The following is an 11,919-nucleotide window of genomic DNA, read 5'->3' as shown; positions in this document are numbered from 1 at the left end:
TAAAAAAAAGTAAAATATGTATTCAACATAAACTAAACTAACTACCAGAAAAAACTAGATGGTTTCATAAATATGATCCAAGTGATACTCAAAATAGAATCACGACCTACATAGGTACAGTATAGTTGTATTTAACCTTTCAGTGAAATTGAACTGGTGTGGTTGTTGTTGCTATCATTTACTTAGGTATAATTTGTATTTCATTTTTAAGTGCAATACACTTTAAATAATTAATTACATTTTACTGCACTGTTTTAAATCTGCACAATGTAATAATGGACTATAACAATATCAAATACACTTGTTTGTTTTTTTGCAAAGTACCAATTAATATGCATTTCTGCATTTTATGTCACTTACCTCTAAACTTCTTTTTTTTAATAAAGTATGGACTTTTTGTGTTGTATACAGTGTAACATATATCTGTTGGCACTTGGATAAATATGATCACAATGCTAACACAAAAATGATATTCTCAGAATCCGGTGGACGTACATTCATTTGTCAGTTTGAAAAGGTCAAGCAACAAACGTCCGAGCATATGTCATCACGTTAGCTTGTGCTCATCTTTGTCGGCTTTGGCGAATTCCGCCACGAGAAATGTCAATTGATAATAACCCTTTATGTCTGTGATGTTACCAGCGCGCGTGGTCCATGTTTTTGTGTTATTTACACGAGAAAAAATTTGAGTAATAACAAAATGGCCACCTGTCAATTTTGAGAGGAAATATGACAGTGAGGAAAATGTGAATTTACGTTCGTATCAACACGGAACTGGCACATTTATCGCATAGAGTGGGCGATCTTAAAAAAATACCTATAAGTTAATTTGATAAAAATACTCAAGTTTTACAATAACTTCAATAATCAGATTAATCTGAGTTGCAGACGCCACACAAGCATAGTTGTTGACTCGTGTCTCTATTAATAGACCCAATGGAACATGTTATTAGGCAATAAACTAACATTAGAATTCACATCGGAATACATGACGTTTGTTGTAATCTAAAAAAAAAAAGGAATATCATTGAGAAACATTTAATAAAAATGCCACCTAGTAAATTTACCTCTTCTTTTCAGTAGTCCAGCTGACTTTGGGCGAAACCTGGTGTTCACCCTGAACCGGTCCCCAGTTAAAACACAAGAGAAACATTTGACAACCTAAAATGCGTTGGAAAAGAAGCATACCCTTCGTTCCATCTTTGTTGCCGGTCCATGCCATCTTCGTGAGGCGGATCTTGTTTGTTTTGAACTTGTCAAGAGGGGCAACTCTTAAACTAAACGTATGCTGTACCTGAGTGTGACGTCATGCTCGTATCGCCCCATCCGCCTCGTTTTGCTGTGTATTGCTCAGAAAACCACTCGTTTTTTATGTTTTATGCGTATATACAGACATCAATGGTATATTAAAAAACGTAATTTATACAAATAAATACCCTACGCCATTAAAAGCAAGAAAACAGTCATTTCTGTCGGTAATGTTAATGCGTTTATATTTTCCATGTTTCATTTTTTGCACGTTACTGCATTTATTGTACAAAACCAAACAAAAGAATAACGACGCATTTATTACATTCATTACAAAACAACTCGAAAAAAGTAAATCATAGCGATGATAATGAAAACACATTGAATAGTCAAAAGAGCACAAGGAATTCCAAAATAACGACATTTTAAGCATTATCATTTAATTTCTAACATTATTTACATGTGGCATTGTAGTTAGAAGACGCTTGCGCTCTCTTGCAAGCTTTCGGAATGGGGAAATTTCACGGAGGTTCTTTTGTGGCAGCAGAGTGAAGGGCAAGTCCGGGACGCAATAGACTTGTGACTCTGGAGATAAACCCCGCCTTTTTGGTTATATCTGACCAATCACCGTCAAGTTCACGACAATAGGGCGGGACTAAATGAACAACAAGGTAGCCTACGATTGTATATATCCCTGACGTCTGCAACTCAGAAAATAGTCGGCTAAGCACAGCTTCAGAAATGGTCGAGATACCGTAGAGCACAATCTAGTGCGAAGTAGTGAAAAACGCTCTATTTTTCCTCCAGGACTCTCACGCCGTTCGAAATATCAGCCACATACGTACCTTCAACTCTTACAAGTAAGGTTTCTCCAAGTTGTTCGCGTATTCATGGAGGAGAAGAAGGAAGACGGCGACTCGGAGATCCAGGAACACGGACCCGAGCATTGGTTCTCAAAATGGGAGCGGCAGTGTTTGGCCGAAGCGGAGCAGAGGGAGCCGAGCGAGGAGGAGGCCGACAACGACCAGGATAAACTATGGCATCTTTTTCAGAACTCTGCCACCGCCGTGGCACAGTTATACAAAGGTTGAAGCCGTCGCTTTCTTGTGTGTCTGCTTGTTAGCATGATGACACCGTCAACCGAGCCTTTAGCTTGTTGATTAGCAACTTAGCTCAGCCTTACTGACATTTTGACACATTGATCAAACTCTGACTGACTCGCTGGTGTACACAGCAACTTGCTCAACCAACCGAGCAGTGCATCATTTACATAAACTTGTCAAACGCGAAAATGAACTATGAACTTGATTGATGGCCATAAGTTGGGAAACCGAAAGAGCCCCGTGTTGCTTCTTGGGCCAACATAACAGTGTCTGTTCAAGAAAAGCATCAACAACAAATCCACAAATGCCGTAGTGTCAATATACTAGTTTGATGATTCGATGGTGGACCATTTTGTTACTCGTCGCTAGCCAAGCTAGTTACAAAATGGCGATGGTAACAACAATCGTATATACGCGACATTCCCAGATGACAGTCTGTTGAACTGTCAGCGTTACCATCTGTTTTCCTCGCCGTTACATTCCACGTCTCGCAGAATGGCGACCAAAGTTAATCAGCCCAGCACACATGCTCGCACTTAGACACCCGGTCAGCTGCTGAGTGTACACTTATCGAGACAACGTGTAGCTTAGCCAGCCTTCCAATCACAAAATGGCGTGAATATTATTAGTTGCCCGTGTGAAATTTCCTTCGCCCTCGTCCAGTCCCGACTATCTCCTCGTCTGACGATCGATGTCCATATTTTTAGAGCTAGTTATGTCCACCGACATATGTTTGACATTGCTTTGCAACTTTACTGCTGAGAGGACACTTAAGCTGGTGAGCGGAGCGACTCCTTTCTTTGCTGCCAAGCTCGCGAACTGTTTATTTTGGTGCGAGTGACTTTGTACACCCAAGATAAAATGGCTTCATCTTGCTGTGCTTCTTGGATCTTTAGCTGCCTCATGTCATATCTGGATAACCCAAATGACCAACCCCTTCGCCCCTCTTGTATCCCCCCCAAAGATCGAGTATGCCATCAACAGGGCCTGTCACTGTGGGTGCCATTTCAGAATGCTGCTACAGCAGTCACAAACTTATACAAAGGTACCACTGCCACCTCACCATCATTCTACTTTGGAGTTGGAAATACAATAACCTCTAATTGTCAGATTCAATAACACTGTATACATGGCATATTACAATGAAACCTCTAAGGTCAAGCAACATCATTTCTAAAATGCTCAAAAGTCTTGATTTGTTTCAATTCAGAATACTCAAGACATAATGGGACAAAAAACATTTGTACATAAAAGTCTGGGATGTATGACTAATACCAACGTTACTATCTTTTTACTCTTCTGTTACAATGTTAGGAATTCGCCAGCTACAGCTACACAAATGCCGTGTCACACTAAGAATGAGATTGCACTGGACTCAGTTCTGTAGCCTTTGTAGAGAGATCACAACATATTGTGGAAAAGCATCCGAAAGCATGTTTTTAAAGCATTTTTTTTTCACTGTAACTTCAATAATCTTAGAAAGCGTCGATGCCCATCAGAGAAGCTTCGACAGGGGCATCCAGATAGGACACCAGCGGCGTAATAAGGTTGGCCACGTATGAGTGTTAAGAAAAAATAGGCTGGGGGGGAAAAAAAAGCATCTGAATTTCTTGTAATTTCTACGCTACTTTGTAGGACATGTTAGCCTGGGTGAAAAAGCGCCGGAGAACCATCCGCAGGGAGGATCTTATCAGCTTCCTGTGTGGCAAAGCACCCCCACATAGGAGTAGCAGGGCCAACACAAGGCTAGCCATGGTGGCCCCCAGCCGGGCTAACTCGCCGGTTGAGACCGGCTCGTCTGTAGAAGCCGACCTCCAGCCGTTCAGGGAGGCCATCGCACTCCACGGTAAGCAAACGTTAAATGTGACTGCATTTCCTTACAAATGAGTCACTCAGTCAAACTGAGGAAGCAGTCTGACATCAGTGAGCCGTGCAATGATTCAATGGCGGGTTCCCACTGTGTGGACAAGTGTGAGACAGAAAATGTCTGTCCGCATGTGGTTCCGAGATAAAGTGAGTTCAGAGCGGGCCAGTCGCGACAGCAGGAGGCCACTCTGCCGGGTTTGCGAGCGAGAATATCTCTGAGATCGTTCTCGTTTCTGCTTTTATGGGGATGAAATCTCCGCCTTGTTTTGGATCTTATTTAATTTAATTTGCCGATCTACCATTTCTAGGTCTGAGCGGCGCCATGGCGAGCATCAGCGTGCGTTCGGGCCCCCCGGGGTCTCCTACGCACGTAAGCGGGAGCAGCAGTAACGGAAGCGGCGCCGGCGGAGGGGCTTCGTCGGGCTCGGCGGCGCTTTGCCGCGGCCGACGTAACGGCCTTCTGGACGTGGACTTGAACACTTTCATCTCTGAGGAGATGGCGCTGCACTTGGACTCTTCCGGCTCGGCGTCGGCCGGCGGAGGAGGCGCGGCCAGGAAACGAAACTCCACCCAGTGCAGTGACGTCATCACAGACTCGCCGACTCACAAACGCAACAGGCTCATCTGAGCCGGGCCCGAAGCTTTCCATTAAGACGGCGGGACTCGTCGTCTCCCTTCCTATTATCAAATCGGAGCGCGTCGCGTGCACCCGCTCCACCATGTTGGAGGGATCCTCGCAGTTGGTGAAGACACACTGTGCTGAAGCCACTTGATTCTTGACACATTTGTGCCCTTATCCCCCCCCACGCCCCCACCCACCACCTTAATAAGGAAGTGAGGTGTCACCGAGGACGTCAAAATGCTTCTTTCTGTTACTCGCTGCTCACTCGCAGCCCACATTTGATGTCCTTCCCTGTCAACCACTTTCTCTTCTTTTACCGCCAGTGTTAAACATTATTTTCGCTGTTTTCAATAGCGATAGCCAAATCTTAAGTTTCACGCCTTTTTTTTGTGTTATTCTAGTATTTGTTGATTTTTTTTTTTTCCAGATAACGCCATCCCCCCCGGCCCCAATTTTCACAGTCTTATTCTAAAAAGCAGCTGCTGCTCTTCTATGTGATTGCGCGACGTTTTCAATAAGTTGCAATAAGGCTTTTTGCACTTAAGGTTTCATGCAAACAAAATCGGCTCTTCCATCGCATCGCTGTTTGTAAGCGTCCGCCGATTCTAACGCGGACCGCAGGCGAGCGCGTTCCGTCACGAGCGGCAGAGCTCTCGCTTCTAGTTCTCGGCTGTTTTGTTTCCATAAAAGTGAGAACGCCGGGCTTGTAAGAATAAAAGGAATACGTCACTAAAAAAAATAAAATAATAATTGCCTATTATTTAGTGACGCATTCATTTCCGGTCAGGCTCTGATGTGTTGGAGACAATTACACTTGAAGTGACCCAGTGGCAAAATGTATGTCAGTTTTGTTGACACTTCAAATCTGTTTTACTTCAGCTCTCATACTCCTGCATGATTACTGGCTCGTCTTATCGTCTCTTTTCATTTTTTTGTCGCAAAAACAATGAAAAGTGGGATTTCATTTGACTACACAGCCTCTGATCACATATTTAAAGGTATCATTGCTGAAGGCTGTTTGTTTGGATTTGTACAGTTTGGAAAAAAGAAGTGTTGTTAATTTATCATAGGAAGGATTTTGTTTTTCAATAGGAACTTTCCCTAAAACTAAAACACTTAATCTATGGAAGTTTTAGTCCCTTAATCACACATGGGGAATATTTTAGTCCTTCCTCAGGGGGGTCTTGTTAAATTGTGAAAAGGGAAAAAAAAAAAAAAAATCCAAACAAATGTTCATTCTATATTGTAAGCATTTGCTGTTTCAATATTTTCAGACTTATATCGCAGTTCCTCTGAGGTTATATTTGTTTTCAAATTGTATGGCGGGCCAGATCCAATGTTCTTGAGGGCTGTATGTTCCTCACCCCCCTTGCCTGAATGTGTCACAATATGGTGAAAGGAGGATTTGTTGGCAGCCTGTTTCTTTTGTTTCAAATTGGGCAGTTTTTTTGGATGATTTGCTTAGCTTTCCTTTTCCACACACTTAACTCTGCTCGGTGGTTTAGCATTCACTCGCATCTGCAGCACTTTTGACTGAAAGGCAACAAGGTGGTTGTTGCACGTCACATCTGTTAAAGTGTGACGTGTGTGTGTGAAGACAAGAGCTACATTTCAAAAGAGAAACATTTGGAATTAATCCCAACTCTTGTTTTTTGTCACTTTCTACAACGGGCAGACGTGAGCCACATGTTTGAAGCCAATACTATCATCAGCTCTTTCTTCATACACAATTGTCAAAAAAGTAATAAATGGCTAATCTATATACTTAACATTTAATTGTTGGTATAATATATGTGGTTCGCATTGTAAAGCTGAAATAAAACAATTGAGTTGCAACTTGACTGAGTCATTGAAACTTTTTTTTTTTTTGGGGGGGGGAAGTGGAGTTTGTATTTGATTTAGATTCTTTCTGTTGATATCAGTTACGTAGATAGATTACAAAAAACGAACGTAACGTACATAAGTTGATACATTGAGTTAACAGTGAAAAGTTTCACGCAGTTCTACTTTTAGCCACTAGATGGTGCTATAGTAAAACTATTCCATTTTATATTTGTCCACACAGAACCACAAATTGGCAGTTAAATTCACACATATATACACAAATATACATATATGTACATGTATATCCTATGATAAACACATTTGCATGTATATTATATGTATTATAAAGGTTATTTCGCAAATACAATGTATATATACACATTGTATTTGCAAAATAAACTTTAGAATACACTACTGCGTAGTACTTGACACAATACCAACCACAAAGTATCATGAAATTCATCCATTTTCCATGGTGTTTATTCTCAGTGGCGCTTGAGCTTATCTCATCTTACAATTAGATATGTTAGGAATGATTGACAAATGCTGCAAATTCTTTCAATATCATTTATCAAGATCACACGAAGCATTTCTAGGAGTGGATGAGATTCTGTCTCTTGCTCAATGACATCACACAAATGTACACTGTAATGAGGAATCCCATTGTTCAGTTCTAGTGTTTCTTCCAACAGTATTTTGGTCCAAGTTAGTCTTATCTGACTTCCTCACTGACAGGCTGAAAGTCATAAGTTCCTTCAAAAGATGCATTCTCCTTCCTTCTTTCTCTCTGATACATAATGTGACATCAAATTACCTTATGATATAAACAAAGGGACTTTTTGTGATTTTTCAAGGCACGCTCTTCAGGACAGAAGCTCTGCTTTTAGGGATTCAAAGGCATCCCTGTGCATGCAGACAGCGAGCTGGACCTTGTACAAATAAAAGACGGCTGTAACTAAAAAAAATACCTTGCAACCTTTATATCTGGCTGAGGGGAAGAAACTTCTGGTAGTAGCTCTTAGTGACGTCAATCATCAGTTCCTGTGTGCATTCTGGAAGCTCCCCGGAAAACAAACCTGAAAGGTTTAAAACAAGTTTAACACATAAAATATTCACAAAGGACAGAATAAAAATGAGGAAGATGCATGTGTGTGTATGAGACCTGGGCATCCTGAAAAGACAGTAAAAGGAGGCACCACTGTCTCCGGAGGAAGGACAGTGTTGTCTAAGATCTTGCAGCAGTCTTTCAGCACGCAACGGCGACCCTAAAAAGATGACAAATACTAAATGTAAAAAGTATATAATCAAATTGATTCATTCATTCATTTCTTTTTCAAGATGGCTCTGGATAGCTAATAATTAAAACGCCGCATCTTTACTCAGAGACTAAAATCTGTCATGGAGGAGATTCTTCAACACATGTACATTTACAAAAGTATTTATAAAAAAAAAATCTAATTATGTGAGCTATTTATCACTATTCATGAAACATTGCTCATCTACACTATGTATATACCGTAGATATCAAAAGTCTACACATCCCTGCTCAAATGTCAGGTAAGAAAATGAGACAATAAATAAGCATGAGAACAGCAAAAATAATCAATAATAAACTTCCATTGAATATTTCTGAATATGGCTTATTTCAGTAGGGTATCAACAACATACCTTTATATTTTCTTTAGCTGACATGAACGCCAAATAATGACTTTCCAGGATAAGGATTTCCAGCTTGAAATTTTTTTTTTCTGCGTCCTCCATTGTAATTTTTCAAGTGGTCCAAAATGTGACATTGCGCAAATGTGATGTCACTTTGTCTGGACGGAGTGCTAAATTATGAAGTCCCAAATTGCTTCACTTGAAGCTGTAAACACTGTAGTTTCATTCCGTTCAATTCAATTAAAGAAAAAAAAAATCAAGAATGGGAAGTCAAAATGAACATTGAGATCATTTGGGGTCTAAATACCGAGTGACATTTGACAACATTTCACATCTTTTCATGGATTTTTCACTTTTCCCCCCAAAACATGAATAAATTCATAAAATACAATCATTGTGTGTTGTTCAGTGATTCCACAGCAACCAAAAAAGCATAAACTCTGCTTTCATCATGACTTGCATGTGACCGACTAGAGCGGGTGAGCCGCTGTTGTGTGTCTGAGAGCAAACTCACAATAACGCAGTTCTTGCCGATGTGGACGTAGGATCCGATCTGGGCTGCGTTCACCACGCAGTCCTCCTCGATGAACACGTGGTCGCCGATGTGAAGTGGGAAGAAGGCCACACTGCCAGGGAGGAATTGAATTTAAAACACATTTTTCCAATATTACCTAGTCACCCACTTTGGTACAAAAAACATTATTCAAAAACATTTGAAAACATGTAAATCAAATGAACTCTATTCATGTGACGAACGCGTCTAATCGTTCCAGTAGTACACGTGTGTACATGAAATGTGTGTACATTGTATTAAAACACAACATTGTTCACCAAATAATACATAAAAATATTTGTTACCCTTTGCTGAACTTCTTGAAAGGTGGACGAATGACACTCCTGCTTTTAACCACACAATGTCTGCCCACCCTGACATTAGCCAGGTCCCCCCTGATGATGCAGTCGTTCATAACGATGGTCTGGAGGAGACAAAACAAAAATTAAAACCACAACGTAATTCATAAAAAAAAAAAATACACAACTCATCTTATCACTGTATACTTCAACTTACTTTGCCATTAAGTACGATGTTTTGACTTCCACAGAGCACCGATTGCCTGCTCACCTTGTTGCCAGACGCCTGAAATTCACAATATTAAATTAAATTCATTAATATCGAGATATCGCTTAGGTTAACACAATTGATGTCACTGTGGTCCAACGCCCCATCCAGCTAGTTAGCTACATAGCACACTAGCTAACAGCGTCGAAAAAGAATAACTTACCGTCTCAATGTACTCCGCTTTGTTGTACAATATTTCAGACAACTCCATGGTTGAAAAACCGCGGAGGTATTTTATTTATGAAATAATAAGGGAAAGGCAAATGTGAAGCATTTGTTTGGTTAAGGTCCGCTTTTTCGTCTGACAGCTGAATCGGATTGATGATCAGACAGTATAAATTGAGTAAAGTCTTATCGATTGATTTGACCGTACACAACAACGGAATATTCCATTAGAATGTGTTTCTAATTTTTTAGTTTGACAGGTTTGGTATCGACGCATAATAATTGTAATTTTAATGAATAATGAATGTAGTTTGTCAACTTAATCAATTGTGTAGTTAGAATTTGATTAGTTTTGCCTGGGATTTTAAAAGAGCTGTTAATGTATGTTGTTCTTTTTGAATAAATATATTTTAATTTTGATATCTACAAAAAACATTAAAGAAAACCAAACAAATATAGTTTTGCCTGGTTTAAAAAAAAAAGATAACATCAATTAATCTAAATTGCACATGCGTACTAGCGAGCCCTTGGCACGACGTCTTCTTCCTCGCGGTGCATGCTGGGTACCTGCCGACTTCTTCCTAGTGATGTGCATTCCAGTTCTTTTAGGTGAACTGAATCTTTAGGATCAGTTCACTCAAAAGATTCGTTCTTCGATGAACACAGGGAGTGAACAGCTGCAGCGCAAAGGACCAACTCGCTAATTTTTTTGGGTCAGAAATAACATTAACGGGTAGAAGCTTGTAAACGGCAGGGATTTACAGTACATATATATATATATATATATATATATATATATATATATATATATATATATATATATATATATATATATATATATATATATATATATATCTCTCATTCTCGTTCACTGAAAAGATTCGTTATTTTGAACCCATCGTTCACTCACGAGCCAACACGACTTCTTCCCGTCATGGCGTCCCGTGCCCTGCAAAAATGTGTCCGCTCTCTCGCCCGACCATCGCTGCGGCTTCTGTCCGCTAACCTGGGAATGAGAGCCGCTCCGATCCCTGCGGCAGCTGCTCTCCGACCACTCTCTTTCGCTGCAGCCAGTCGGAGGACGCGGTGGCTCTCCCAGAACCCCGTGAGTGTCCCCTATCATTGAGCTGCTGTGGCCTAGCGTGTGCCGCCATGACCTACCGACGCCTTTCAAAACAGTTGCGGTTACATAGCAAGCGAAAGCTCATGCTGGATAACTGATCAACGGGGTGGGCAATTAAAATATCATGCCGTGACCCGTTTCTCAAAATCGGCTATATTTATGCCTTACGTATGGCCCCACGTCTCTTGAAACGTCAGTTTGGCTAGCTTGCTAACAAAGTTGGAGCTTCATGTTTGTAAGGTGGAATGGATGTTACTCATCTTGTTTCGACCACAATAATTTTAGTCAGTCGAGTATTTCACTGGATCTCTGGAAGGATATCAATTGGCCGAATCGGAGATCAAAACAATGAAAAATATTGTTTAATAACATTGCATTGATGGAGCTGCCCCCCCCCTGCTTCCAGATCTCCTCAGGCGTTTTATGCAGGCAATACAGCGACCTGCCTCCCCTCACCCTTGAGTCCATCAAAGACCGCGTCATCTATGTCCTCAAGCTCTACGACAAGATTAACCCCGAGAAGGTTAAGTAATGTTCATACACTGAAAAACAATCCACAACATAGTTTGTAAACGCTGTGTCCTTGAACGTCCCTCAGCTGGAGACGACCTCCCACTTTATGAAAGACTTGGGTCTGGACAGCCTGGACCAAGTGGAGATCATTATGGCCATGGAGGATGAGTTTGGTGAGTGCTTTGTCCATTCTTTCCTGTAGCTATTGATGAATCAATTCCTCACCTCTGCAGGCTTTGAGATTCCCGACGCAGAAGCAGAGAAGTTGATGACTCCTTCGGAGATCGTACAATACATCGCAAACAAGAAGGATGTGTATGAATAGAATAGAAATAAAAATCCACTAGAGGCAAGTCTTTCATGGGACATTTAGTACCGTATTATCCCTCAGAGTTTGACTTTTTTTTTTTTTAACGCAGTGTCACATCGTTCAACCTCCACAGCAAGACATCACCAAAATGTGTCCACGTCCTGTACTCGTGGTCTTATTGGGATCTGCTCCTGCTGCAGTCTTGCGTTTGTATTTAAATGAACAGCTGAAATAAAATGTCTTTGTTTCCCCCCCATTCCACACATTTGTAATTCTTTTGAGTTAATAAAGAAATCATCTCAGCGTAAAGCATACTTTTTTTTTTTTAAAGGATATTTTAACTATAATACACCGAACGTCTCTTTC

General features: G+C 40.7%; 3 protein-coding genes across 4 annotated transcripts; 2 read left to right on the top strand and 1 right to left on the bottom strand.

The window, feature by feature from the left end:
* Positions 1-1,938: 1,938 nt before the first annotated feature.
* Positions 1,939-6,680, top strand: hapstr1a (HUWE1 associated protein modifying stress responses a). The gene is made up of 5 exons (XM_049744894.2): positions 1,939-2,334; positions 3,316-3,396; positions 3,831-3,898; positions 3,987-4,197; positions 4,526-6,680. The coding sequence occupies exons 1-5, from the start codon at positions 2,139-2,141 to the stop codon at positions 4,843-4,845; spliced, it is 876 nt and encodes a 291-aa protein (XP_049600851.1). The 5' UTR covers positions 1,939-2,138; the 3' UTR covers positions 4,846-6,680.
* Positions 6,681-7,116: 436 nt separating this feature from the next.
* dctn5 (dynactin 5) lies at positions 7,117-9,793 on the bottom strand. 2 transcript variants are annotated; one of them, XM_068653487.1, is made up of 7 exons: positions 9,606-9,793; positions 9,392-9,460; positions 9,181-9,299; positions 8,837-8,948; positions 7,826-7,928; positions 7,632-7,739; positions 7,117-7,450 (listed from the first exon to the last, which is right to left on the bottom strand). In XM_068653487.1, exons 1-6 carry the CDS (start codon positions 9,651-9,653, stop codon positions 7,642-7,644), a joined length of 549 nt encoding a protein of 182 aa, XP_068509588.1. In that variant the 5' UTR covers positions 9,654-9,793; the 3' UTR covers positions 7,117-7,450; positions 7,632-7,641. The 2 variants fall into 2 exon arrangements, with proteins under 2 accessions (XP_068509588.1, XP_049600870.1); XM_049744913.1 differs by having other exon boundaries at positions 7,117-7,739.
* Positions 9,794-10,501: 708 nt separating this feature from the next.
* Positions 10,502-11,814, top strand: ndufab1b (NADH:ubiquinone oxidoreductase subunit AB1b). The gene is made up of 5 exons (XM_049744916.1): positions 10,502-10,712; positions 11,137-11,253; positions 11,329-11,416; positions 11,477-11,592; positions 11,663-11,814. The coding sequence occupies exons 1-4, from the start codon at positions 10,542-10,544 to the stop codon at positions 11,566-11,568; spliced, it is 468 nt and encodes a 155-aa protein (XP_049600873.1). The 5' UTR covers positions 10,502-10,541; the 3' UTR covers positions 11,569-11,592; positions 11,663-11,814.
* The last annotated feature ends 105 nt before the right edge of the window (positions 11,815-11,919 follow it).

This window comes from Syngnathus scovelli, chromosome 16 (genome assembly GCF_024217435.2).
Source record: "Syngnathus scovelli strain Florida chromosome 16, RoL_Ssco_1.2, whole genome shotgun sequence".
Classification (NCBI taxonomy): domain Eukaryota; kingdom Metazoa; phylum Chordata; class Actinopteri; order Syngnathiformes; family Syngnathidae; genus Syngnathus; species Syngnathus scovelli.
Note: the sequence above shows the minus strand (reverse complement) of the source record. Positions and strands in the feature narration are given on the sequence as shown.

Bases quoted from the DNA above. Each gene is read 5' to 3' on its own strand.
- hapstr1a (XM_049744894.2), top strand. From the start codon at position 2,139: ATGGAGGAGAAGAAGGAAGACGGCGACTCGGAGATCCAGGAACACGGA. The intron at 2,335-3,315 runs GTTGAAGCCGTC...TCCCCCCCAAAG, and splicing joins CGTGGCACAGTTATACAAAG to ATCGAGTATGCCATCAACAG. The intron at 4,198-4,525 runs GTAAGCAAACGT...TACCATTTCTAG, and splicing joins GGAGGCCATCGCACTCCACG to GTCTGAGCGGCGCCATGGCG.
- dctn5 (XM_049744913.1), bottom strand. From the start codon at position 9,653: ATGGAGTTGTCTGAAATATTGTACAACAAAGCGGAGTACATTGAGACG. The intron at 7,929-8,836 runs GTGAGTTTGCTC...TCATCTTTTTAG, and splicing joins TCGGCAAGAACTGCGTTATT to GGTCGCCGTTGCGTGCTGAA. The intron at 7,740-7,825 runs GTCTCATACACA...TAAACCTTTCAG, and splicing joins TGTCTTTTCAGGATGCCCAG to GTTTGTTTTCCGGGGAGCTT.
- ndufab1b (XM_049744916.1), top strand. From the start codon at position 10,542: ATGGCGTCCCGTGCCCTGCAAAAATGTGTCCGCTCTCTCGCCCGACCA. The intron at 10,713-11,136 runs GTGAGTGTCCCC...CCCTGCTTCCAG, and splicing joins GGTGGCTCTCCCAGAACCCC to ATCTCCTCAGGCGTTTTATG. The intron at 11,254-11,328 runs GTTAAGTAATGT...AACGTCCCTCAG, and splicing joins ACAAGATTAACCCCGAGAAG to CTGGAGACGACCTCCCACTT.